The sequence below is a fragment of the Geotrypetes seraphini genome, chromosome 3 (assembly GCF_902459505.1).
Source record: "Geotrypetes seraphini chromosome 3, aGeoSer1.1, whole genome shotgun sequence".
Classification (NCBI taxonomy): Eukaryota; Metazoa; Chordata; class Amphibia; order Gymnophiona; family Dermophiidae; genus Geotrypetes; species Geotrypetes seraphini.
Window position 1 is genome coordinate 405466977 of NC_047086.1, and position 27400 is coordinate 405494376.

At 42.4% G+C, this 27400-nt stretch overlaps 1 protein-coding gene across 2 annotated transcripts in view; it reads right to left on the reverse strand.

The window, feature by feature from the left end:
- The window catches only part of COQ8A (coenzyme Q8A), a 218060-nt gene that overhangs the window by 115480 nt on the left and 75180 nt on the right, over positions 1 to 27400 (reverse strand). For both annotated transcript variants that reach the window (XM_033936782.1, XM_033936781.1), the window contains exons 4-5: positions 8881 to 8947; positions 6736 to 6810 (exon numbers count right to left, since the gene is read on the reverse strand). In XM_033936782.1, the coding sequence (XP_033792673.1) occupies positions 6736 to 6810; positions 8881 to 8947 (142 nt within the window). The remainder of the gene's footprint in view (positions 1 to 6735; positions 6811 to 8880; positions 8948 to 27400) is intronic.

Sequence of the window (27400 nt, forward strand, 5' to 3'; positions counted from 1 at the left end):
TATACGGTGGACCAATGAGGAGGCTGGCTACGATATGGCTCTAGCTTTACATAAAATATGATGCTAGACTGTAGCCGCTGAGGCCACCTTAAAGATTATTCCATAAACCTTATGAATTAGAGTACTCGTTGAAGTATGGATAAGTGAACAATCTATGAGGAATGAAAGAAGAATGAATTAATTAGTTACGTTGATGTGGATGGTGAGTGTGGCAATTATTTGCTATAGTTATATTATCGCTTCACTCAGAAGAAAAATGTTTTCTATATTACTCCATAGGCCAATATAGACTGTGATAAACTAACATTAGTCATAACTTTAAAAGTTCATGTGACTGAAAAAAACTTATAACAGATGTGAAATCAGTGTGAAAAACTGCTTTATAATAATAATAATAATAATTTTATTTTTCTATACCGCCAGAGTCAGGCGACTTCTAGGCGGTTTACATTGTAAGAAGGCTGGACATTCAGCGAATAACAAAAGATCTTAATACAATACAATAAGTCTACTTACAATACGTACAATGAGTCTAAATACAATACAATACAATAAGTCTAAGTACAATACCATACAATGAGTCTAAATATTAAACAATAATCTAGAAGGGAAACTTACGTATTAATTGGAGTTCTATGGATAGTGAGTACCTGAATGCTTTGGTACTAACGTATTAATTGGAGTTCTATGTGTAGAGAATATCTGAATACATGAAAGGAGCTTCTTGAGAGAAAGAAAAGGCGTTTAGAGGGGGGAAGTCCTAGTGAGGGAGGAGACAGTTTTAGTCAATGAATTTGGCGAAAAGGGCGGTTTTGATCGATTTTCGGAATGCACTGTATGTCAGATTGGGTTCGTTTATGTAGTTTTTCAGCCAAGCTTGCTGTCTGTTCGCTTGGAACTTAAAGGTTCTGTCCAGGTATGATTTGTATCTGCAGCCTGTAATCTTTGGGTATGCAAAGATGTTTTTGTTTCTGGTTGTTCGGGTGGGGTTGTGTAGGATGAAGTGAGATTGTAGGTAAGAGGGTGCTAGTCCCCAGGCTTGCCTGAAACAGGTGCAAGCAAATTTGAATAATATTCGCGCTTCTATTGGTAGCCAATGCAGCTTTTTATAGTAGGGGCTGATGTGATCACTTTTTCTTAGTCCGAAAATTAGGCGAACGGCGGTGTTTTGTATTAGTCTCAGTTTTTTTATTGTTTTTTGTGGGATACCCAGGTAGATGATGTTGCAGTAGTCAAGGATGGATAAGATCAGTGGCTGTACCAGCAGCCTGAATGATGTTGGATCAAAGTATTTTTTTATGGTCCTTAGTTTCCATAGTGTGAAAAAACATTTTTTCACTAGTGAGTTTGTGTGGTCAGTCATTGTTAGGTGAGTGTCTAGAGTGATACCGAGTATTTTTATGTTTTTGGATATTGGATATTCGTGATTGTTTATTTTTATCGATGTTCTCGTAATTTTGTCATTAGGACTAGCCAGAAAGACTTTTGTTTTCTCTGCGTTTAGTTTCAGTTTGAAATTGGTGGTCCATTTATCGATTTCGGTCATTATGTTTGAGAGGTTGTCTACAATTTCTTTTGTGATGTCGTTTAAGGGGATTAGAATGGATATGTCGTCTGCGTAAATGTAGTGTATTAAGTTTAGTTTTTGTAGGAGGTGGCCTAAGGAGGCGATATAGATATTGAAAAGGGTGGGCGATAGTGGGGAACCTTGAGGCACGCCTGACGGGTTTTTCCATGGTTTGGAGTAGTTTCCATTGCTGATTACTCGGTAGGATCTGTTTGTTAGGAATTCTTGGAACCATTTCTTTGCCTTTCCCGAAATTCCCATTACTTCAAGGCACAGCAGCATGATTGCATGGTCTACCAGGTCGAACGCGCTGCTGAGGTCTAATTGTAGAATCAGTGCGCTTTTGCCTTTGCTAAAGAGATCATAGAGGTGGTTCAGTAAGGAGGCTAAGACAGTTTCTGTGTTGTATCCTTTCCTGAATCCTGATTGGTGTTCACTAAGGATGTTAAATTTGTCCAGGTAGTTTACTAGTTGAAGGTTGACCAATCCTTCCTGTATCTTTGTGAAAAGGGGAATGCTTGCTATGGGTCTGAAATTGGATGTCAGTGCTGAAGAGGTTTTCTGATCTTTAGGGATTGGAGTGATTAGTATGTGACCCATTTTTTTGTTTAATGTTCCGCTTGTAAGGGCGGTTGTTAGCCATGCGAATAGTTCCTTTTTAAATTCTGGAGGGGCAACTGTCATGATTTTTGGGGGACATGCGTCAAGTAGACAGTTAGATTTGGTGTACTTGTTGAATAAATTTAGGAACTGATGCCAGTTTGGGTATTCGAGGTGGTCCCATATCATGTCTACTCTGGTGTCTTGGTCGTGGGGTTCGAGGTATTGAAGAGCATTTGTTGTGGTTGTGGGTAGAGTTGCTCTTAGTTCAGCGATTTTATTTTGAAAGAAGTTGGCTAGGGTTTGTGCCGATGGAGTGTGCTCGTTGTCCTTTTTCAGTATTTGTGTTGTGTCGGTTATTGTTTTTACTAGTTTGAACAATTCTTTGCTGTTTATTTTTGAAGTACCAATTTTTTTTGCATAATGTTTAGTGCGCTTTTCTTTGATCAGATTTTTGTATATTTTCATTTTTTGTTTCCAGCTTGTCTTGTCTGACTCATTGTTTGTTTTTTGCCAGATTCTCTCCAATTTTCTTAGTTCCTGTTTGGTGGTTAGTAGTTCACTGTCAAACCATTCATTTGGTGGTCTATTTTTCTTTTTGTATGTTTTATATGGTGCTATTTGGTCTAGGAGTTCTTTGCTGTAAATTTCCCATCTTGTGGGGAAGTCCTGAATTTCATTGGTTAAGGGCTGTAACTCGTAGTGGGTCCAGAATTCGGTTGGGTTAATAATGCCACGGCTGGTTATTGTGTTCGTGTTGACGTTTTTGTGTTTTTGTTGTGTATTCTGTTTTAGCCAGTGTAGATTGAACTTGCCAATGTAGTGGTCTGACCAGATGCATTTTTCCCAGGGCCCTGGGTAATATTGTATTTTGGGGTCTATTGTTTCTTTGTGGGAGAAGGTGATTAAGTCTAGTTTGTGTCCTTTTTCATGGGTTATTTCTGCGTCTGGATTAGGAAAGTCCAGTGACATTAGGAAGTTGGCGATTTCAGTTATTTCTGGTTTTGTCTTTTGTTCTAGGTGAGTGTTTATGTCTCCCAGAAGCAGGTTGTATGATCCTTTTAGGGTAGATAAAGTAAGGAATTCGGCGAATTCCTCTTTTGCGTTTGACCATTTTTTGGGTGGGATATAGAATAAAGTTGTGATTAGTGATTCTTCTAACTGTGCGTTAGTGATTTTGCAAGTTAGTATTTCAAGGTTTTCTGAAGATTTGGAGTCGGTCTTGATGTAGTCGAAGTGTTCTTTTAGGATGATCGCTAGTCCTCCTCCTTTTTTCAGTTTCTTGATAGTGGGATAATTTTGTATCCCTGAGGTAGGATTTCTTTCATGATGGTGTCAGTGTCAGAGATCATCCATGTTTCTGTCAGAAACAGGAGATCAGGTTTTGTTTGTAATATCCAATCATTTATTATGTGGGCTTTGTTTCTCACAGAGCGGGTATTTAGGTAGTATCCCTTAATGTTTTCGTAACTGTTTGCTGTAGGGATTTCGGAAAATGTTAGTTTTTTTATGTTTCTGTTGCAGAACTTGTTCCTGTGTGATTTGCGGTGTTTGCGGGTGGTGTTTAATACTGTGATTTGATGAAGGTCTTGTTTTGGCTGGTTTTGTAGGAGTTGGAGGGGGTTGGAGGGCTTATTTAGTTCGACTGGTCTGAGCCAGGGGATGGGGTAGGAGTGCATAGGTTGGGGGGTTGTCTTCATTGCCCCAGCATTTGGAGCATAATAGGTATAGTATCCCTAATAGTAATTGCTGTTTATTGCAGATTGCCATGTTGTGTGATGGGATGTGCGGTTCGGGTTGTGAGAAGTAGGGACTGATTGCCGGATATAACAAATGCTTAAGAATGCTGTAGGGATATAACAAATAGCTACATGCTGTTTACAAGATGAAGGCTGCAAGGATAAAGAAGTTACATGCTGTTAAATAGATTCTAAGGTTGGTAAAGAGGCTGTGAATGCTAAAGAAGAGTTACATGCTGTAAGGAGGATGTGGCATGCTAGTGTACAATTGAAAATACTTATCCGGTTGGAGTTCCTAGTGGAGGTTTATGGTTCAGTCTGTTCGAGGTTTATGCTGTGTTGGAGCTTGGTGTTTTCGCTTGGGGCTTCCACGCAGACGCTTCACACAGATGCTTCGCAGCAGCCGTTGGTGTGAGGGGTTTCAAGATCGGGCTCTCCTGCTGGTCTCGGTAGGGGGGCGGAGCAGGGCTCCCACGCTCCTCTCCACTGTGCTGGTGCAGAGGAAAAAGGCCGCGATCCGCTGGGGTGAGAGGCTTAAAATCGGGCTCTCCTGCTGGTCTCGGGAGGGGGGCAGAGCAGGGCTCCCACGCTCCTCTCCACTGTGCTGGAGCAGAGGAAAAAGGCCGCGATCCGCTGGGGTGAGAGGCTTAAAATCGGGCTCTCCTGCTGGTCTCGGAAGGGGGCGGAGCAGGGCTCCCACGCTCCTCTCCACTGTGCTGGAGCAGAGGAAAAAGGCCGCGATCCGCTGGGGTGAGAGGCTTAAAATCGGGCTCTCCTGCTGGTCTCGGGAGGGGGGCAGAGCAGGGCTCCCACTCTCCTCTCCACTGTGCTGGAGCAGAGGAAAAAGGCCGCGATCCGCTGGGGTGAGAGGCTTAAAATCGGGCTCTCCTGCTGGTCTCGGGAGGGGGCGGAGCAGGGCTCCCACGCTCCTCTCCACTGTGCTGGAGCAGAGGAAAAAGGCCGCGATCCGCTGGGGTGAGAGGCTTAAAATCGGGCTCTCCTGCTGGTCTCGGAAGGGGGCGGAGCAGGGCTCCCACGCTCCTCTCCACTGTGCTGGAGCAGAGGAAAAAGGCCGCGATCCGCTGGGGTGAGAGGCTTAAAATCGGGCTCTCCTGCTGGTCTCGGGAGGGGGGCAGAGCAGGGCTCCCACTCTCCTCTCCACTGTGCTGGAGCAGAGGAAAAAGGCCGCGATCCGCTGGGGTGAGAGGCTTAAAATCGGGCTCTCCTGCTGGTCTCGGGAGGGGGCGGAGCAGGGCTCCCACGCTCCTCTCCACTGTGCTGGAGCAGAGGAAAAAGGCCGCGATCCGCTTGGGTGAGAGGCTTAAAATCGGGCTCTCCTGCTGGTCTCGGGAGGGGGGCGGAGCAGGGCTCCCACGCTCCTCTCCACTGTGCTGGTGCAGAGGAAAAAGACCGCGATCCGCTGGGGTGAGAGGCTTAAAATCGGGTTCTCCTGCTGGTCTCGGGAGGGGGGCGGAGCAGGGCTTTAGAAAAATGTGCTGTGTTGTCAGATGATTCCCCCCCCCAAAAAAAATTTTTTTGTTGCCTTGAGTCATTCTCTATCAAAAGGCCAAGAACACTGACAAGATTTACTAATGTTCATTAATGTTAATGTGCTATAAACAAAATATCATCTTTTACAAAATCTAGACACTGCAATCTGAGGCCAGCACAGCTTTTTTAAGGAATAGGCAGCCTTGTAAAAGCATCTCCAACACCGATCCTCACTTAAAAAGTCAGGTTTATACCCGGTTCTAACCAACTCCGCTACTTCTTTATTTACTCTCTCACTAGGTTATACTGCTTCACTCTTTTACAAATTACTTAAATCATTCTATCCTAATCCCCTAACCCAATTACAATCCTCTTGGGAGAATGACCTGGGAACCCCAATACCTGAAGAGGCTTGGTCACACATTTATTTCTCCACTTTTCATACCTCTCGCTCAGCCTCGAATCTTCAACACATGGTCTTCCTACTTCATAGAGCGCCATGGACTCCCATCAAATCACACAAGATTAACCCCTCTTATTCCAATCATTGTTGGACTTGCCATTCCGAGATAGGCTCTTTAAAACATCTTCTTTTCTCCTGCCCAGCTATATCTTCATTTTGGACCTCACTTTGGGATACTATAAGTTCCATTTTCCATATAAATATCCCCTTGACCTACCAAATGTTGCTCTTGAAATCTTTTTCTGTTTCCACCCTAATTTCTGACTCAGATGGTTTTTTATTTGACCTGTTACTTTCTTTGGCCTTGAAAGTTCTTCTCACATGTTGGAAGGACCTGTCTCAAGCCTCTTGCTCTCGGTGGTGGAATCTGGTGTGTCTTACCTACCGAACCGAAGCTTATTTGGCTAAATCCTCCAACAAATACCCACAGTTTCAATTGAAATGGACCTCATTGAGGTCTTACTTACACACCAATTCTCCCCATTGAGAGCTCTACTCGCTCTTTCCACACACACCACTCACACCTATTTTCTCACTTTTTGCTCCTTTCCCTCCCTTTTTCCTCTTCTCTTCGCTTCCTTTCCTTTATTCTCATGCTTGCACTCACATGGACGGGACTCTCCGTTTTCTCTTACGTGATATGCTTTGATGGTTGTTTTTATTGAATGGTTTATCTTTGATTGTTATACTGAACTGTCTAGAGATCTACTTGTTTGAAGCAGAGCATATCTCATGTTGATCAATGTGTCTGTTTGTACCTTCCTTACTCTGTATTTTATAAAATATTAATAAACAAACCTTGACTAAAAAAAAAAAAAGCATCTATTCCAAGGTTTGAACAAGTTCCCTCATCTAATATTAGTATTATAGCTCACCAGTATGCTCTTCTGACCTAAGGCTCTTCTTTGCAACTTCTGCTAATGCTCCAATGCCTAAACCAACAGCCAGACCTGGAAGAGAAAGAGCAGAAAATGTGTCCCATATACATTTTTTCAAGACATTTTATTGGATTTTAGAGAGAACAAATACAAATTAACTAACATAAACACGTCATCATAATATTGTAACACAGAATCTGCATTAGTACAGTGTGACAACATAATTAAGAAAATCAAATTAGGGTAATTAAGTATTGCCATAAAAGTGGTCAAGGGGTGTCTAAGTCTTCAAATTTTCCGATAGCAGAAAGGTAACTCCACCATTCAGAAGTCAGAAGTATTGAGATGAGGATTGTCTTTCCAATTGCATATGATTAAATGGGTGGCCAATGCAAGTGAATTATCAAAGTTTACTGTGAGCATCTGAGACATTGATTATAAGGGTTTGAAGAGGTGGGCCTGCCAGCAGGAGGGAATAGGCATCCCTCCTGCCAGACTTTGATTTAAGGGGGGGGGGGGTTGTTTGCCCAGTGGGCCACTAGGATTTTGTTTCAGTGGGAGACGGGAGGCTTGGTGGGAGGGGGGATGTCAGGGGATGGGACCCCAGGTCTGCGGCAGGAGGGCTGCCGATTAATTTAAAAAAAAAAAAAGACAGGGGTGTGAAGGGACTCATGGCATGGGGGGTGTCACTTTATTTTTTCTGCTCTCCCTGACAGCCAATCACAGCTGAGCTGGTAGGCCCCCCCCCCCCCCAAAGCCATCAATATAATTTGCACCCTAGTATCAGTGTCCTATTGGTTATTTTCCTTCCACCAGGTCTCAGAGATGCTCATTATTATAACCATCTTTTTCATTGATGGCCTTTTTTACAAAGCCGCACAGCAACAGCCCTGAAGCCCTTTAAAGCTCTATGGGCTTATGGGCCTCTAACGCGGCTTTGTAAAAGAGGCCGTTAGTGCAATATATTTTAATTCTTCCATCTTGGTTCTTGGGCATCTGGCATTTACTTATAGACATTTCAACAATTTTTATTTATTTATTTATTTCGATTTCTATCCCGTCCTCCCAGTAGCTCAGAACAGGTTACAAGCCAACATTCACAGTGGAATACATTTGGATAGTACAAAGACTATGCAGCAAGTTAAGTATAAGTTAGGGATGGAGAAGTGAGTGCAGGAGGAAGGGGGAATTTAAGGAGGCGATGGGGGTTGATTGCAGTTGGAATTTTAGTTGAAAAGGAGGGTCTTTACAGCCTTCCGGAAGGTAATCAATGAGTTCTGTAATCTAACTTGCGAGGGGAGTTGGTTCCAGAGTTAGGGGATGAAGTGGCTGTAGGAGGGATTGTCATTCCTATTTATAATTTGCTCAGCAGTTGACATGGATAATGTGCAGTATTTAAAATCAGTCTGCTTTGTATGTAGGGATGCTTGGTCTACTATGGTCTCTATTGCAACCTCACTATCAGGATCTTTCAAATATTCCTTGTTCCAAACCATGCTCTTGGGTGACTGTCAGCCTCCCACAGTTTCTAGTTTTAAAATTCTCTATCACCTTTTTAAATGTTGATACCAGTAGCCTGGTTCAACTCTGGTTAAGGTGGAGCCTATATTTAAGGAATAGGCTTCCTCTTCTCCAGAATATCACCTAGTTCCTCCTTGCATCATTGCCTCATTCACGCATTGAAACTCCAGAGCTCTCTCTGTCTCTTGGGCCCGGCATGGAATGGGGAACACTTCCGAAAATGCTACCCTGGAGCTTCTGGATTTTAACTTCCTACCTAACAGCCTAAATTTGGCTCCCAGAACCTCCCTCCCATATTTTCCTTTGTCACTGGTACCCACATGTACCAAGAGAGTGGGCGCCTCCCCAGCTTAGTCTAAAATCTTATCTAGGTGACCGTGAGGTCCTTCACCTTCACACCAGACAAACAAGGTTTTAAGCTTCTAGGACTCTTCATTAGTACTGAAAGATAATGAGACAGACTGGCAGCACCTGTGGCACGAGCTGAACACAGGCAAAGTGGTGTGGCGGAGAAAGCTGGCACCACTGCTACCTGTGCTGCATCTGTTCTATCAATAAACAAAGGAGGCAGACAAATGCCACATTCACTCCTTCTCAACGTATACAGACATAGAACTCTACCTCCGAAGTTAGCCAGTCTTCCAATCCTTGTGACGGGCACCTTTCGCTCTCGGGCTTGTTCACTGAGCTGCAAGGGCAAAAGTAAAAAGTCACAAGAAATGTAAAATGAGGGTCAGTTCATCAAAATATTCTTTTACATGTTTCAAGCTGGTTTTAAATGAAGAACAAGCTGTAGCCAAAACTTTACTGGGCTAATACTGTTATAAGTAAATAACACCAAGATTATAATAATGCCTCTGTATCGCTTCATGGCGTGTGCTCATCTTGAGTGTTATGCACAGTTCTGCTAGCCATATCTCAAGATGCAAAAGAAGAGCGACCAAGATGATAAAGGAAAAGGAAGGGAAGGGAAGTCCTCTCATCTGAGTAAAGAGGCTGGGACTCTTCAGCTTGGAAAAGAGATGATTGGGATCTAATATACTGAATGTACCCAAATTTAGTCACCACATCTGTGATGATATTCAGGTTTATTTAAAAATTTGATATACCGCCTTATTAAAATTCAAAGCGGTTTTACATAATAGAAAAACAAAGTGTAATAAGAACGTACGTTAAAAACAAATTACAAACAATGCTACAAACAATCGAACGCACTGACAAACATTAACTTACCAATACAAGATGGAGAAGGGCAGAAATACAATTTGTATAAAGAGAAAGAGGGGGAGAGGGACCAAAACTAAAGGAAAGGGAACAAAATAGAAATAGTCTAGAATAATGTAAAATAAGCTAAAAGGATTGAAAGATGGCAAGGAACAGATTTCCATGACCGTCCTTAGAAGGACTATTATACACCGAATGTGTCTTTAAAAAGAAAAGCCTTCAAGTTACTTTTAAATTTATCCAGGGATGTAATTTCTCTTATATAATTTGGCTGAATTCCAGATGGTAGGGGCTGTAACAGAAAAGATGCTAGTACGTATAGTGTTAATGTATCTTAAAGAGGGGATGGACAGCAAGTTGAACGTAATGTATGATGGGGGGTAAGGGGGATAAGTAGCCTGTTAATAAAATCAGGTTGGCCGGAAGTTTTGGTCTTGTGAACCGCCTAAAATGGAACCCCTGCTCGATTTTACTCACACTTTCTTCCCGAAAAGACAATTCTGGAATTCACTACTAGGATGCCCAAAAATAAAGACAACCTAGAGTCAACTTACCAAATAAAGTGCATGCCTATGTGAATTGTGGTGCAGTGGTTAACGCTATAAAAATAATGGAAGTGTTGCTGAAAGAAAGGATAGTGTACTTCCTTGAATCTAATGAGTTACAGGATCCGAGGCAACATGGCTTTACAAAAGGTAAATCGTGCCAAACGAACCTGATTGAATTTTTTGATTGGGTGACCAGAGAGCTGGATCGAGGACATATGCTAGATGTAATTTACTTGGATTTCAGCAAAGCCTTTGATACAGTTCCTCATAGGAGGCTGTTGAACAAACTTGAAGGGCTGAAGTTAGGACCCAAAGTGGTGAACTGGGTCAGAAACTGGCTGTCGGACAGACGCCAGAGGGTGGTGGTTAATGGAAGTCGCTCGAAGGAAGGAAAGGTGACTAGTGGAGTCCCTCAGGGTTCGGTGCTGGGGCCAATCCTGTTCAATATGTATGTAAGTGACATTGCTGAAGGGTTAGAAGGAAAAGTGTGCCTTTTTGCAGATGATACCAAGATTTGTAACAGAGTAGACACCGAAGAGGGAGTGGAAAATATGAAAAAGGATCTGCAAAAGTTAGAGGAATGGTCTAATGCCTGGCAACTAAAATTCAATGCAAAGAAATGCAGAGTAATGCATTTGGGGATTAATAATAGGAAGGAACCGTATATGCTGGGAGGAGAGAAGCTGATATGCACGGACGGGGAGAGGGACATTGGGGTGATAGTGTCCGAAGATCTAAAGATGAAAAAACAGTGTGACAAGGCAGTGGCTGCTGCCAGAAGGATGCTGGGCTGTATAAAGAGAGGCGTAGTCAGTAGAAGGAAGAAGGTGTTGATGCCCCTGTACAGGTCATTGGTGAGGCCCCACTTGGAGTATTGTGTTCAGTTTTGGAGACCGTATCTGGCGAAAGACGTAAGAAGACTTGAGGCGGTCCAGAGGAGGGCGACGAAAATGATAGGAGGCTTGCGCCAGAAGATGTATGAGGAGAGACTGGAAGCCCTGAATACCCTAGAGGTATCCAAACATAGGATTGTAAAAAGTCTACAGATCAGACAACTTATAAATGACCCACATTTCATAGCAGCAGTGAATGAAATTGAATCATGTGCCTGGTCTTCATTTGTTCTTGTGAAAAACTTTCTTGGAAGACGAAGACACACAATTAGTAGAGTATACGCACTTTCATTGGCAGACAACGACACAATTAGTAGAGAATAGGCTCTTTCATTGGCAGATAACACACAATTAGTACAGGATAGGCTCTTTCATTGGCAAATGACACACAATTAGTAGAGGATAGGCTCTTTCATTGGCAAATGACACACAATTAGTAGAGGATAGGCTCTTTCATTGGCAAATGACACACAATTAGTAGAGGATAGGCTCTTTCATTGGCAGATAACACACAATTAGTAGAGGATAGGCTCTTTCATTGGCAGATAACACACAATTAGTAGAGGATAGGCTCTTTCATTGGCAGATAACACACAATTAGTAGAGGATAGGCTCTTTCATTGGCAGATAACACACAATTAGTAGAGGATAGGCTCTTTCATTGGCAAATGACACATTTAGTAGAGGATACGCACTTTCATTGGCAAACGACACAATTAGTAGAGAATAGGCTCTTTCATTGGCAGATAACACACAATTAGTAGAGGATAGGCTCTTTCATTGGCAAATGACACAATTAGTAGAGGATACGCACTTTCATTGGCAGACAACGACACAATTAGTAGAGAATAGGCTCTTTCATTGGCAGATAACACACAATTAGTACAGGATAGGCTCTTTCATTGGCAAATGACAAACAATTAGTAGAGGATAGGCTCTTTCATTGGCAAATGACACACAATTAGTAGAGGATAGGCTCTTTCATTGGCAAATGACACACAATTAGTAGAGGATAGGCTCTTTCATTGGCAGATAACACACAATTAGTAGAGGATAGGCTCTTTCATTGGCAGATAACACACAATTAGTAGAGGATAGGCTCTTTCATTGGCAGATAACACACAATTAGTAGAGGATAGGCTCTTTCATTGGCAGATAACACACAATTAGTAGAGGATAGGCTCTTTCATTGGCAAATGACACATTTAGTAGAGGATACGCACTTTCATTGGCAAACGACACAATTAGTAGAGAATAGGCTCTTTCATTGGCAGACGACACACAATTAGTAGAGGATAGGCTCTTTCATTGGCAAATGACACACAATTAGTAGAGGATACGCACTTTCATTGGCAGACAACGACACAATTAGTAGAGAATAGGCTCTTTCATTGGCAGATAACACACAATTAGTAGAGAATAGGCTCTTTCATTGGCAAATGACACACAATTAGTAGAGGATAGGCTCTTTCATTGGCAAATGACACACAATTAGTAGAGGATACGCACTTTCATTGGCAGACAACGACACAATTAGTAGAGAATAGGCTCTTTCATTGGCAGATAACACACAATTAGTACAGGATAGGCTCTTTCATTGGCAGATAACACACAATTAGTAGAGGATAGGCTCTTTCATTGGCAAATGACAAACAATTAGTAGAGGATAGGCTCTTTCATTGGCAAATGACACACAATTAGTAGAGGATAGGCTCTTTCATTGGCAAATGACACACAATTAGTAGAGGATAGGCTCTTTCATTGGCAGATAACACACAATTAGTAGAGGATAGGCTCTTTCATTGGCAGATAACACACAATTAGTAGAGGATAGGCTCTTTCATTGGCAGATAACACACAATTAGTAGAGGATAGGCTCTTTCATTGGCAGATAACACACAATTAGTAGAGGATAGGCTCTTTCATTGGCAAATGACACAATTAGTAGAGGATACGCACTTTCATTGGCAAACGACACAATTAGTAGAGAATAGGCTCTTTCATTGGCAGACGACACACAATTAGTAGAGGATAGGCTCTTTCATTGGCAAATGACACACAATTAGTAGAGGATACGCACTTTCATTGGCAGACGACACAATTAGTAGAGAATAGGCTCTTTCATTGGCAGATAACACACAATTAGTAGAGAATAGGCTCTTTCATTGGCAAATGACACACAATTAGTAGAGGATAGGCTCTTTCATTGGCAAATGACACACAATTAGTAGAGGATACGCACTTTCATTGGCAGACAACGACACAATTAGTAGAGAATAGGCTCTTTCATTGGCAGATAACACACAATTAGTAGAGGATAGGCTCTTTCATTGGCAAATGACACACAATTAGTAGAGTATACGCACTTTCATTGGCAGACAACGACACAATTAGTACAGGATAGGCTCTTTCATTGGCAAATGACAAACAATTAGTAGAGGATAGGCTCTTTCATTGGCAAATGACACACAATTAGTAGAGGATAGGCTCTTTCATTGGCAAATGACACACAATTAGTAGAGGATAGGCTCTTTCATTGGCAGATAACACACAATTAGTAGAGGATAGGCTCTTTCATTGGCAGATAACACACAATTAGTAGAGGATAGGCTCTTTCATTGGCAGATAACACACAATTAGTAGAGGATAGGCTCTTTCATTGGCAGATAACACACAATTAGTAGAGGATAGGCTCTTTCATTGGCAAATGACACAATTAGTAGAGGATACGCACTTTCATTGGCAAACGACACAATTAGTAGAGAATAGGCTCTTTCATTGGCAGACGACACACAATTAGTAGAGGATAGGCTCTTTCATTGGCAAATGACACACAATTAGTAGAGGATACGCACTTTCATTGGCAGACAACGACACAATTAGTAGAGAATAGGCTCTTTCATTGGCAGATAACACACAATTAGTAGAGAATAGGCTCTTTCATTGGCAAATGACACACAATTAGTAGAGGATAGGCTCTTTCATTGGCAAATGACACACAATTAGTAGAGGATACGCACTTTCATTGGCAGACAACGACACAATTAGTAGAGAATAGGCTCTTTCATTGGCAGATAACACACAATTAGTAGAGGATAGGCTCTTTCATTGGCAAATGACACACAATTAGTAGAGTATACGCACTTTCATTGGCAGACGACACAATTAGTAGAGAATAGGCTCTTTCATTGGCAGATAACACACAATTAGTACAGGATAGGCTCTTTCATTGGCAAATGACAAACAATTAGTAGAGGATAAGCACTTTCATTGGCAGACAACGACACAATTAGTAGAGAATAGGCTCTTTCATTGGCAGATAACACACAATTAGTAGAGGATAGGCTCTTTCATTGGCAAATGACACACAATTAGTAGAGTATACGCACTTTCATTGGCAGACGACACAATTAGTAGAGAATAGGCTCTTTCATTGGCAGATAACACACAATTAGTACAGGATAGGCTCTTTCATTGGCAAATGACAAACAATTAGTAGAGGATAGGCTCTTTCATTGGCAAATGACAATTTTTTTTTTTTTTTTTCTTTAATTCAATAAATTTTTATTGAGTATTTTGAAAAATACAGGGAGCAATTCAGATACATAAAATAGTATAACTTTTTGTATATATATGGTCTATAAATGTAAAATTAACTATAAAGGATTATAGTATTAAGAAAAGCTCAGAGTAATGAAGTTGTTTATGAAGACTGTATGAGAAAAAGGTGAGAGAGAACAGAATAAAAATTAAAAGAGAAAAGAAAGAAAGAGAAAGAGTGAAGAAAAGAAAGGGAAGACAGGAGTGTCTACAAAGCAGAGAGTACATAGGAATCTAAGAATGACCAGGGTGATTTCTTGCTTTTCAAATTCCTGGAGATTCGGAGTGTGAATTGATTCTCATATGCGTATGATTCAAATCTATGATACATACATAGTGAGTTCCACCAAAACGTATAATCTAATAACGAAAAAGATTTCCAATTTTTCAGAATGTGCATGAGAGCAGTCACAAACATGGTATCAATAAGTTTTGGAGGACATTTTGATTGCGCAAAGCAGGGATGTTGAGATCGAAGGATTATAATGTCCATAGAAATCTCTTCTGAGCAGTTAGTGATAGATTGTATGGTATTCCAAATTTGGGTCCAAAAAGAGCGGACTAAAGTACAATGAAGAAACATATGATCAAGAGTTCCCTCCTCTTTCAAACAATTCCAGCAAACAGAGTCTAGTTTTAGGTTGGCTTTCCACATGCGGAATGGAGTCCATATTGCATTCCACATAATAAAGAACATTGATTGTGAAACTCTAGAAGATAAAAGCGGGCGGTTTGTTGAAGACCAAAAGAGTTCCCAGTCAATGTCAGAAAGCGGAGTGGTGAGTATATTATCCCAGTGTTTCATAGATTGATATGAAAAAGTGAAGAAATGATCTCTCAGAATATTATAGAAAAAAGATATAGCTTTTCCTTTTGATAGAGACCATAGAGACCAATGGCAGATAGTATTTTTGGACGACATGAAGTCATACCGTATATTCACAGAGGACAGCACTTCAATGAGTGAGATCCACTGTGAATAAGCAGAGGAAGGCAATAGGTATGTGGAGCAGAGTGTATCAAAAGGAATTGATTTATTGAGAGTAGATAATTGATGAGCAAACCATATACCCGCTCGCTGCCACCGTTTCCATGAAAGGGATTTGCCTTGGTTTTGGATTATTCCAAAGAGACATGAGTGGGCTAACACTAACTGAGATCTCAGCTATATTATCTAAATGATGGAGAGCATGCTGCGTTGAATTCAACAGAGAATACTTTCTCAGATGTCTAGGTATTGATATCATTAGTAAGCAGGAGATGTGTAGAGGTTTGCATAGAAAACACTCCATTTCAAATCAAGTAGGAGGGTCTTGAGAAAAGGAGTCATTAACCCAGTAAGCTCCATATTTAGCTAATGAAGCAATATAATAATGGTAGAAATCTGGGAAGTTAAGACCACCATTAATTCTAGAGGCCTTCAGCTTGGCTAGAGCAATTCGAGGTTTTTTCTTGTTCCATATAAATTCAGATAGCTTCCTATTTAGCCAATGGAAAAATGATTTCTGGCATAAAAGAGGAAGCATAGAGAGAATGTAATTAATTTGGGGTGCTAAGGTCATTTTGATGGATGCTATCCTACCCCACCAAGACAAATAAAGTGGAGACCACCGAGATGTAGTGTTAAGAACTAAATTTTTGATTTTAGTTATATTAAGATCTTGAGCAAGGATCGGATCCTTGTGTATTAAAATCCCCAAGTATTTCACAACTTCATTAGACCATGTAAATGGAAAGTTAGCCAAATCTGATTGAAGAATGTTATTGTTCAGAGGAAAGATTTCTGATTTCTCCCAATTGACAGAATATCCAGAAAATCGGGAGTATTGTTTGATGATATGTATAAGATGAGGAAGAGAAGATTGAGGGTTCCTAAGAAAAATTAAGACATCATTAGCATAGGCTGCTAATTTTAAATTTCGATCAGAAGAGGGAATTCCGTTAATTAAGGGGCATTGTCGAATAGCAGAGAGAAGAGGCTCCAACACTAAATTGAACAGTAGTGGTGAGAGAGGACACCACTGTCTAGTGCCTCTGTGAAGGGGAAATTTATTGGATAGAGAATTGGTAATTAGAATGCGAGCGGTGGGACTGTGATATAATGTTTCTATCCATTTCGTAAAAAATGAGCCAAAATTATACCATTTCAGGACGCAGAAAAGAAAAGGCCATTCCACTCGATCAAAGGCTTTTTCAGCGTCTATAGCTAGGCCTATTATTGGGTCTGTCAATGTTTTAGCGTGAGCATTAATATGGTGAAAGAGGTGCAGGTTATCTCCTATATATCTTTGTTTGATAAACCCCGTTTGATCTTTATGTATAAGATGTGGAATCACTTTGGTAAGTCTTAATGCAAGTAATTTTGCCATTATTTTGTAATCTAAATTAAGGAGAGAGATAGGACGGAAGTTTTTGACCAAAGTGGCGTCCCTGTCAGGCTTAGGAATTACTACAATGGTGGCTTCAGTGAAATTAAATTGTTTATCTGGAGTGGAATGGAGGAAATCATAGTATGTAAGGAGATGGGGAGCTAAGATGTTTCAGAATTGTTTAAAAAATTTGTTAGTGAAACCGTCTGGACCAGGGGCTTTCCCAGTCGGTAGGGAAGATATGGCAGCTTCTATTTCTGTTATGGTTATCGGAGATAAGGAGGAAAGAAAGGAGTCTATATTTGATTCAGAAGTCGCAAGTTCAGATTGGTATAATGAAGCATAAAAATTTTCAAATTGAGAAGAAATTAAAGATCTGGTTTTGACTAATTGTCCTAATGAATTTTGGATAGATGTGATATGTAGTCTTTTGGATTTAATTTTAAGGTATCTGGCCAAGGGGCGACCCATAAGATTATCTCCCATATAATGGCCAGAATTGGAGATGAAGATATCCCGTCTAGCTGTGCATGAAATTAAAGTATTATATTCATATTTAAGTTTTTGGATACTTTGGAGAATATTTGGGTCATGTAAGTGATTAGACATATGCTGTAGTTCTAATGTTTTAATAGAGTTTTCTAATTCTTTTTCCTTTATTATGGACTGTTTTTTTTTCCAAGAGGCAATTTTTATCAATTCACCTCTAAGGGTTGCTTTGTAAGCTTCCCAGACTATGGAAGGACAAATTTCAGGGTCTTTAGAGTTATTTTCAAAAAATTCTGCTGTGAACGAATTGATTTTTTCAACAGTTTCTTCATCTAAGAGTAGGGCGTTGTTCAGTCTCCAAGAAGGAGATTCTTTACGCGAAGCCGAGATAGAAATATATAAAGAAATGGCAGCATGATTCGTAAGAGAGGTTGGATGTATAATAGCATTGGTAAGATCCTGAATGAGAGAAGAGGATATGAGAAAAAAATCAATTCTCGAGTAGGTATTATGTGGTGGTGAAAAATGTGAGTATTCTCTACCCTTCGGGTGAAGTAATCGCCAGGGATCCACAAGTGAGAAGGCATCATTTAGAGCCTGAAGAGCTGTGAAAGACTTGGATTTGGAGGGTTTACAAGAAGAAGATCTATCAATATACAAGTCTTGGATTTGATTAAAGTCCCCTCCCAATATTAGAGAACAAGAACCGAATTCAATTAGTGCTAGCTGAATATCTCTAAAAAAATCCGGGTGATCTTTAACCGGGCCATATATATTGAGAAAGACAAAATCCACTGAGTGCAACGCAGCATGTACCAGACACCATCTTCCCTCCGTGTCTGTTTTAATTGAATGAATAATGGGAGAGAGTTTATCTTTAAGAAATATTGAAATACCATTTTTCTTTTGATGAGTTGCAGGGGAATATAAATGAGTGGAATATCCCTTTAGTTGGAATTTCGTGGCAGCAGCGGGTGGGAGGTGGGTTTCTTGTAAGAAAATTATATCTGGATGTTTGTTGAACACATAATTAGATATCTTTTTTCTTTTAATGGGATGATTCAGGCCATTCACATTAAAGGAAACGACATGTAGATCAGCCATAATATATAATATGTAGTGGTGAAATATGAAGTATATCTCCTTTTTCAAGAAAAGATAACTGATATATTTGTATGGTTGGGTAGACACTCCTGTCTAAGGAAAAAAATAGAAAGAGCATTAAAATAAGAAAGAAGAAATCAGGATTTTCAGCATAATATATGGTCAGAAGAGAGATAAACCATACTATCATGCATATCTTAAAATATTTTAAGGGTGCTCCTATGAGCACAGAAGAATAACACATGTGAAGCAACTAACAAAATCCACACCTAATCAGTAATATAAAATGTGAGATTAGTGTGCTTAACTTAGTAGACTATACAAAGTATGTATTTCATTACATAGCACAATGAGATAAAAGCTTTTAGGCACAGTCTGAAATATCAAAACTGGAATTGATTTGATCAGATAGAGACCTCAAAGGAAACTGCACGGTTGATGTCAAGTAGAATTGAATAATCTAATAACGAGTGTGCATGAGATAAGAGCTTATTGGCCCAATCTGAAATATCAAAACTGGAAATGATTTAATCAGACAGAGACCTCAAAATAAACTGCTCGGCTGATGTCAAGTAGAATTAAATCATTGGGGTATTATTGATCATAGTCTCAGACATAGAGTCTATAAATAGTTGTGCGGCTACTTTGTCTGTGAATGTATGTGGTTTCCCATCTCTCCATATGCGTAAAGACGCCGGGTACATAAGTGCAAACCTCACTCCCCGACGATGAAGCGTGGAGCATAGCGGCACCATAGCCTTGCGAAGGGTGGATACATGTAAGGAGTAGTCGTTAAATAATAGTAATTTTTGACCTTCATATTCAAGTCGACCGTATTTCCGAAAGGCTTGCATGATGAGCTCTTTGTCTTTCCAGTTAATATATCTAGCAATTACTGTTCACGAGCGGTTGTTATCCTCCGTACGTTGGCCCAAGCTGTGTGCTCGCTCGCATAGAAAGCCAGTCTCAGGGGTCACCAGGCCAAGTTGTTTTGGGAGCCAAATCTGAAAAAAATGGTAGAGATCTTGATCAGCACGGAGATCAGGTAGCCCCACTACTCGTAGATTACTGCGGCGTTGACGGTTCTCTTGGTCATCCAAACGTATTGTCAATGTTGCCACTTGATTTTGCAAGGCAATCACGTTTTCGCGATCTTGCAATGTTGCATCTTCATTTTCAGACACCCTTTATTCCACTGCTGCAATCCGCCCAGCATGTGATTCAAAACGATTGTTAATACAGTCTACAGCCAACTGTAATTTAAGAAATTTATCTTCCAGGGTCGCAGTGACCATTTTCGAGATTTCTTGGGCCCAATCACCCCATTGTGTCGAGGTTAGAGTTGGAGTCGGTGACGTCGCCATTTTAAGCTCTGAGCAGGATGATTTATGTTTAGGTGTTTACGCTGATCTTACCGGCATTCCTATCTGATGCGTACTTTAAAACTGCTACACATATATAAGAAAGCTCTGTAGGTGAGTCAGAAATATTTTGAATAAGATTTATTCTTAGGTACACTCTCTTTTACCCACAGCCGCTGATGATATACAGGTTCAAAGGAATGCAGCAAGCTCCCTGCAGGGGAGAAAAATCTCTGGTAACCACTTCAATAAAGTCAAATTCACAGGTAATTTGGATAAACACAGTTCGTGTAGGCTGATTCAAAGTCACCTAAGTGAAGCTAATCTGGATGAGATATGGTGCTGAGCACTTCTGAAAATGAACTCATACTTCTGAGTAGCTCCAATAACTCCTGTATTTGAAGGGATGTTCGTGACCTCAGGCTTCTTAATGCTAAGCAGCGCTGAAGAAATTTTCCTTTCCCTTTTTTTTTTTTTTTTTTAAGCTTCCAGGAGGTGTGAAGGTGAAGGTCTCACATCTCTGGCGCACTTACGACTCAGCCATGACACAAGACTTGAACAACACGTTCATCCGGGACATCAGGTGTCTGGGTTATCCGTCTGGGAGGAGTTAAGGGTTCCGTAGATCTCAGGTCTCTTACTGCTGAGCAGCGCTTGAGAAATTTTCCTTTTTTTTTTTTCCCCCTTTTTAATTTGTGCCGATTTTTTTTTTTTATTTTGTGCTGGTTTCGCTGGAATTTAAGTGAAGGTCCCGCACCACTGGCGCACTTGCGGCCTCGGTATGGCCCAAGATATGAGCGGCACCTTCATCTGTGACATCTGGTGTCTGGGTTGCTCGTCTGAAAAGAGTTGAGGGTTCCGGCAGCAAAAATATAACAGGCTATATAAAAAACAAACAAATATAAAGAACAGTTTTATTTGAATTAGGCGTGTGCAGGAGGAGCCGTTACGCCATCCGTGTGTTCTCCGTGGCGATCAGTTAGTAGAGGATACGCAATTAGTAGAGGATACGCACTTTCATTGGCAGACAACGACACAATTAGTAGAGAATAGGCTCTTTCATTGGCAGATAACACACAATTAGTAGAGGATAGGCTCTTTCATTGGCAGATAACACACAATTAGTAGAGGATAGGCTCTTTCATTGGCAAATGACACACAATTAGTAGAGGATACGCACTTTCATTGGCAGACAACGACACAATTAGTAGAGAATAGGCTCTTTCATTGGCAGATAACACACAATTAGTAGAGGATAGGCTCTTTCATTGGCAAATGACACAATTAGTAGAGGATACGCACTTTCATTGGCAGACAACGACACAATTAGTAGAGAATAGGCTCTTTCATTGGCAGATAACACACAATTAGTAGAGGATAGGCTCTTTCATTGGCAAATGACACACAATTAGTAGAGGATAGGCTCTTTCATTGGCAGACGACACACAATTGGTAGAGGATAGGCTCTTTCATTGGCAGACGACACACAATTAGTAGAGGATAGGCTCTTTCATTGGCAGACAACAATATACAATTGGTAGAGAATAGGCTCTTTCATTGGCAGACGACACACAATTAGTAGAGGATACGCACTTTCATTGGCTGCGTCTAAAGGAAAGAAAATTAACAGGTAAGAACATAATTTTTCCTTCCTTAGCAACAGCAGCAGATGAATCCAGAGACCAATGGGATGTAGCAAAGCAATCCTCAACCAGGGTGGGAAGCAAACGCCGCCTCCGCAAAACCGAAGCACTAAACGCTGCCCCCGCACGCGCCCCTACATCTAACTGCAGCGTGGAGATAAAGTAATCACGGAAGACCAAGAAGTCGCAGGACAAAACTCCTCCAAGGAACAAACCTCTGGACTATGTTCAAGTAGCCGACACCGTGCAGGCCGAATGGACATGAAGGCCTTCCGACAACCGCTTCCCGGCCAGCAAGTAAGCACAAGGAAAGTCCCCCTGGACCCCTCGAGTGATGAAGGCATCAGATGCTGCCATACATTTGTCGCATCCCTTGAAGAAACCCAAGACGTGATCTAAAAGACTAAAGCCGTTAGAAACCCAGCTTGCAGAGAATGCTACGCATTATTACAAAATGCAGTGAAGAAAAGCTCACCTCCCAGGAATAAGGACGGAAAGGTGAGACTGGCAAAAAAGAAAGTGAGGTACCGTCCAAACCGACATCCCAGAACTAGTAAATCAGAAATAAGAATCCCCGCCACACAATGCCCGCAACTCAGAAACTGCCGAGCTGAAGCCACGGCCACAAGAAACACCATGGGAAACGTCACTGCCTGGTAGAGTCTCAAAAGACAATGCAGAAACGAAGCCCCCCTGTAAACTGCGAAGAAGCACCTTAAGATCGAACTCTGGACAGGGCATCTTAAGAGGTGCACGAATACACCGTACTCCCTCGAGGAACTGAACTATAGGAAGTTGAGAAGCAAGCAAAGAGCGAGATACCTAGCCCATTTAATAAGCTAAGAATGTCACTTGAAGCTGAAGGCAATTGAACGCTAAGCCCAATGGCAATACGCTTGCGTCCAAAAGGAAAGCCAATAAACCCAAAGGGTGCCAATACCGAGAAATACCCAAAAAAGGAAAAGCCACCAAACAGAAGCATAAGCCACAGGTGAAGATGTCTGATTCACCAGTAGAAGAGAATAAACCTGCTTCATAGAACCCTTACAAGTCATCCTTGATGGTGCAAAAGCCAAGACTTAACACCACCATAGGACGAATAGCTATGGTGATCAGACACCAGGAGAGTAAATCCGGAGAAACCAGGAATCTCAACAGGTCGGCTGAAAGATTCATCAGATTCACATAGCAAGGATGGTGCAGCCAATCCGGAGATCCTCAGATCACTATGCCCTGAAAGCAAGCATGAGATGGCTAATCCATCCAAACATCAGCCAGGGGAAAACACTTATAAAGAGAGAAACCAGAGGTGAGAAAGAAGGAATGCTACTACCCCCTCTGACTGCCACTCCCTGCGTCTGCTGAAGAAGCTAGGAAGCTAGGACTCCAAGATGAGGCCAGAAGGTCAGGTGCTAGCATATCTCACCCTTATACAAAGAGCTGGAAAGCCTGAGCAAAGAGTTCCCAATGTCTAGAATGTAGAAGATATATTATTACTACCGCCCATAGTCACTATATCTAAAGTGCTGAAAGGCATACTCAGCGCTGCACCCTGTAACACAGAGACTTGACTGAGGGGCTTCGCGGCAAAATAACGTTATTCGCCGATGACGACAAACTGTGTAACATAACAAGCAAGAGCACAACGGACAATATGAAACACGACCTACTCCTATTGGAGCAATGGTCTAGGACCTGGCAACTGAGCTTCAATGCCAAGAAATGCAAAGTCATGCACCTTGGCAGTCAAAATCCATGCGAGACTTACACCCTAAATGGTGAGATCCTAGCAAGGACTGTTGCAGAACGGGACTTGGGGGTAATCATCAGTGAAGACATGAAGGCTGCCAATCAAGTGGAGCGGGCTTCATCTAAGGCTAGGCAGATCATGGGATGTATACGTAGGAGTTTCGTCAGCCGCAAGCCTGAAGTCATTATGCCATTGTATAGATCCATGGTGAGGCCTCATCTGGAATACTGTGTACAATTCTGGAGGCCTCATTACCGCAAGGATGCACTGAGGCTTGAGTCGGTCCAGCGAATGGCCACCCGGATGGTCTCGGGACTCAAGGATCTCCCGTACGAGGAACGGCTGGATAAGTTACGGCTATACTCACTCGAGGAACGCAGAGAGAGGGGAGACATGATCGAGACGTTCAAGTACCTCACGGGCCGTATCGAGGTAGAAGAAGATATCTTCTTTTTCAAAGGTCCGACGGCGACAAGAGGACATACATGGAAAATCAGGGGCGGGAAATTGCACGGTGACACCAGGAAATACTTTTTCACCGAAAGAGTGGTTGATCGCTGGAATGGACTTCCACTTCAGGTGATCGAGGCGAGCAGCGTGCCTGATTTTAAGAAGAAATGGGATCGTCACGTGGGATCTCTGCACAGAGATAAATAGGGGAGGGTCATTGGGGTGGGCAGACTAGATGGGCCGCGGCCCTTATCTGCCGTCTTTTTCTATGTTTCTATGTTTCTATGTAACAAACAAAAGATGGTCGCCGCTCAGATGAGAAAGTCCATCGAAACCCTTCCCCTGTCCTGACACGCTGACAGAACAGGAAGTTGAGATTCCACCCATTGAAGGAGAACCAGTACAGAACTCGCCAACTGAGTACATCCCGTACTTCCTGGCTGTAGAGAAACACCACCGTTATAACACTGCCCTAAAAGACCATCACGTTATCCCGGAAGAATGGTCTGAAAACACTGAAACGGTAGCCAGAGCATGCACCAGTCTAGAAGAGGAACGAGTAGTGAGCCGTCCCTGAAGACCCAGCTCCTAGCGCAGAGGATTGAAGACACTGAACCCCCCCAACCTACAGCCTGGTGACTCTGAACCAAGCCAGCAAAGACCGAGAATGAATCTCACAGAGCCACCAAAGGATACTGAGCGATGTCAGAGGGGCCTACCAAATAATACAAATGGAGCCTGGAGATACCGGGAACCCCCAGAATAAAAGCAACTACTGTAGTGTGCTCACGCGAAAGCAAGCCTAAGTTTCCAGTGGAGTCAGCACTCTGGAACCTAGAACCTGCACCAAAACCCAAGTGCATGGTCGTGGTGCCCTAAGAAGGTGGCAAACCTGAGATAGCAACCCATCGCCCTAGGCTCCGGCAAGAAACACCGCACTCCCCCACATGAACAACAAAATCTCCCTGATATATCAATAAGTAGTGAATGAGAAAAGACCAGGAGAAAATAAATCATCCTTGGGAGTCCGTCAGACGGACCTGGCTGGAAGAAGGCCAACGCAAGCAGTTAGCTAAGAAAGGAACTCTCATAATCGATAGCCTCTTGGAAAGCCATGGCTAGGCGAAAGTGCGCTGCTCAAAAAGAGGCAAGCGAAGCAAGTGCGAAGTCAGCGACCATAGTGAAAAGGAAAACCTGCTCACAGTGTTTCCTCGGAAAGTACAACGCAGAGAAACTACTTCAGCAGAATGAGATCCAGCCCCAGATTGATCAATGGGCAGAGAAATGGCAAATGAAGTTTAACGTAGAAAAATGAAAGTGATGCACCTGGGCAGGAAAAACAAGGAGCACCAGTATACCTTATTTGATGCAACTTTGGGCAAAAGCGAACAAGGGATCTGGAAGTAATGATAGACAGGACCCTGAAGCCGTCGGCTCAATGTGCAGCGGCGGCAAAAAAAGCAAACAGGATGTTGGGCATGATAAAGAAGGGTATCATGAGTAGATCTGAGGATGTAATAATGCCGTTATACAGAGTGATGGTGAGACCACACTTGGAAATACTGTGTCCAACATTGGTCTCCTTATCTAAAGAAGGATATAATACTACTGGAGAGGGTGCAGAGGCGAGCAACGAAGCTAGTAAAAGGTATGGAGAATTTGAGCTACAAAGATCGCCTCAGAAAACTGGGACTTTTCACCCTCGAGAAGAGGAGACTGCGAGGGGATCTGATCAAGATTTTTAAAATACTGAAAGGATTCGACAAAATAGAACAGGAAACACCTTTATTCACATTGTCGAAGGTGACTCGGACAAGAGGTCATGGACTGAAGCTGTGGGGAGACAGGGCCAGGACAAATGTCAGAAAGTTCTGCTTCAAACAGTGAGTGGTGAATACCTGGAACGCTCTCCCAGAAGAGGTTGTGGAGGAAACCACCATTCCAGGATTTAAGGGCAAGTTGGATGCATATCTTCTTGAAAGACACATTGAGTAACTAAGGTATTCGCCAGGCTGGGCCTTCGTGTGTGCAGATCGCCAGACTAGATGGACCCATGGTCTGATCCGGTGCAGGCATTTCTTATGTTCTTATGTTTAGAGACCTGACCCGTGAGTAAAATGGCTAAAGGGGACCTTAATCGAATTGAGCTTCCAAGGAGTAGGCTCAGCGAAAGAATTGACACCCCCTTGTCCACCAAAAGGTTGCCCCGGGCCACAAGTAGCTGCACAGCATTTGCTGGCTGCAAGGTGGGCTGTCTAATATGAAGTAGAAGATGGCAGTCCCAGACCATTTCTCAACAAAGTCCGAAACCTGGTGGACCCACCACCCAAAAAAAGAAAGGAAGAGAGCCCTGTCACAGGAATAGGAGAAGCACCATCAGGCAACCACGTGCCCCCCTATACTCAGCCACAACGCAGAAAATCCCAAGGAAACTACCATGAAAGATTTAGCGAAAGTGTCACCAACCACCTGCAGCGACAAGCAGAGATCCAGAGAACAAAACATCCCAGAAGGCAAAGCCCCGAAATCGAGAGACTCCGAGAGAGACAAGGAGAAACCCACATAAAGCACAGGAAAACTCCAAACCTGACGGCACTCAGCCGCAATGCGCCGTGGGCCGAACCGGAGTACAGGGCATTTGAACAGGGCAGGCAAACACCAAGAGAAAGTGGCCATGCCACACTCTGCCGTATCTAACAAGCTGGGCGCCGAATGCAAGCACACACCAGAAACCCCAGGCAAAGTACAAAGAAACACTCCCCAAGACCAAAAACCGCGTCATTGATACGTTATGGTTTCCTTTTTTTTTTTTTAATGCAGAAAAAAAAGAACAGCAAGCCCATCTATGTCCGACATCCCAGGCACTTCGGTCCCACCGAAAATGACCGCCTTGGCAAACACTGCGGCTCAGCCGACATCGAATGAGCTCGGCCCGCCAAAAATAACTGCCACGTGAAGCGCTGCGGCACTACCGACAGTGAAGGAGTTCGGCCCACTGAAAAAGACAGCCGTAGGAAACGCTGCGACTCTGCCAGCAGCGAAGGAGCTCGGTCCTAAGGAAATGTACAGTCGAAGGAAATGCTGCAGCTTTGCCGACAGCGAAGGAGCTCAGTACTGATGAAAGGCACAGCCATTGACAACGCTGCGGCACTGCCGACAGCAAAAGAGCTCAGTCCCACTGAAAATTACAGCCTCGGGAAACCCGATTCTGCTGAAAGCAGAAGAGCTGAAGTGTACACCGTCGGCGCATGGGAAAATGTCTGCCATGCAACGGCTTGCAAGATAAAAAACCGGAGGCCTCCAAAAACACACTTTGCAAACTTGAAATACCAGCATCAGTGCAGCCCAACCAAAACCTCAGTGTACAGAACACAAAACTTTGCACACTTTGCACATCTAAAATACCAAATGTCAATGCTGCCCAACCAAAACCTCAGTGTACAGAACACAAAACTACAGCTGTGGAACTCACACGACTCAGAACCCGCCTTTATGCCAGAACAGACAAAACAAGCATAAGCAGTGGGATAGTGAGAAGTGAAGCCAGTAAGCGTCGGTTGGTCAGGACAAACCGGGCAGAATGCAGTATCTGGGTCTCCCTTTTTTTTTTTTTGCAATGAAGGGGGAAAAAAAAAAATGGAGACCCAGGCTGACCCTCTATCAATGGAGGGAGGGTGAGGCAGGGACCTGGGGGAGCCCAGGTGTAACCC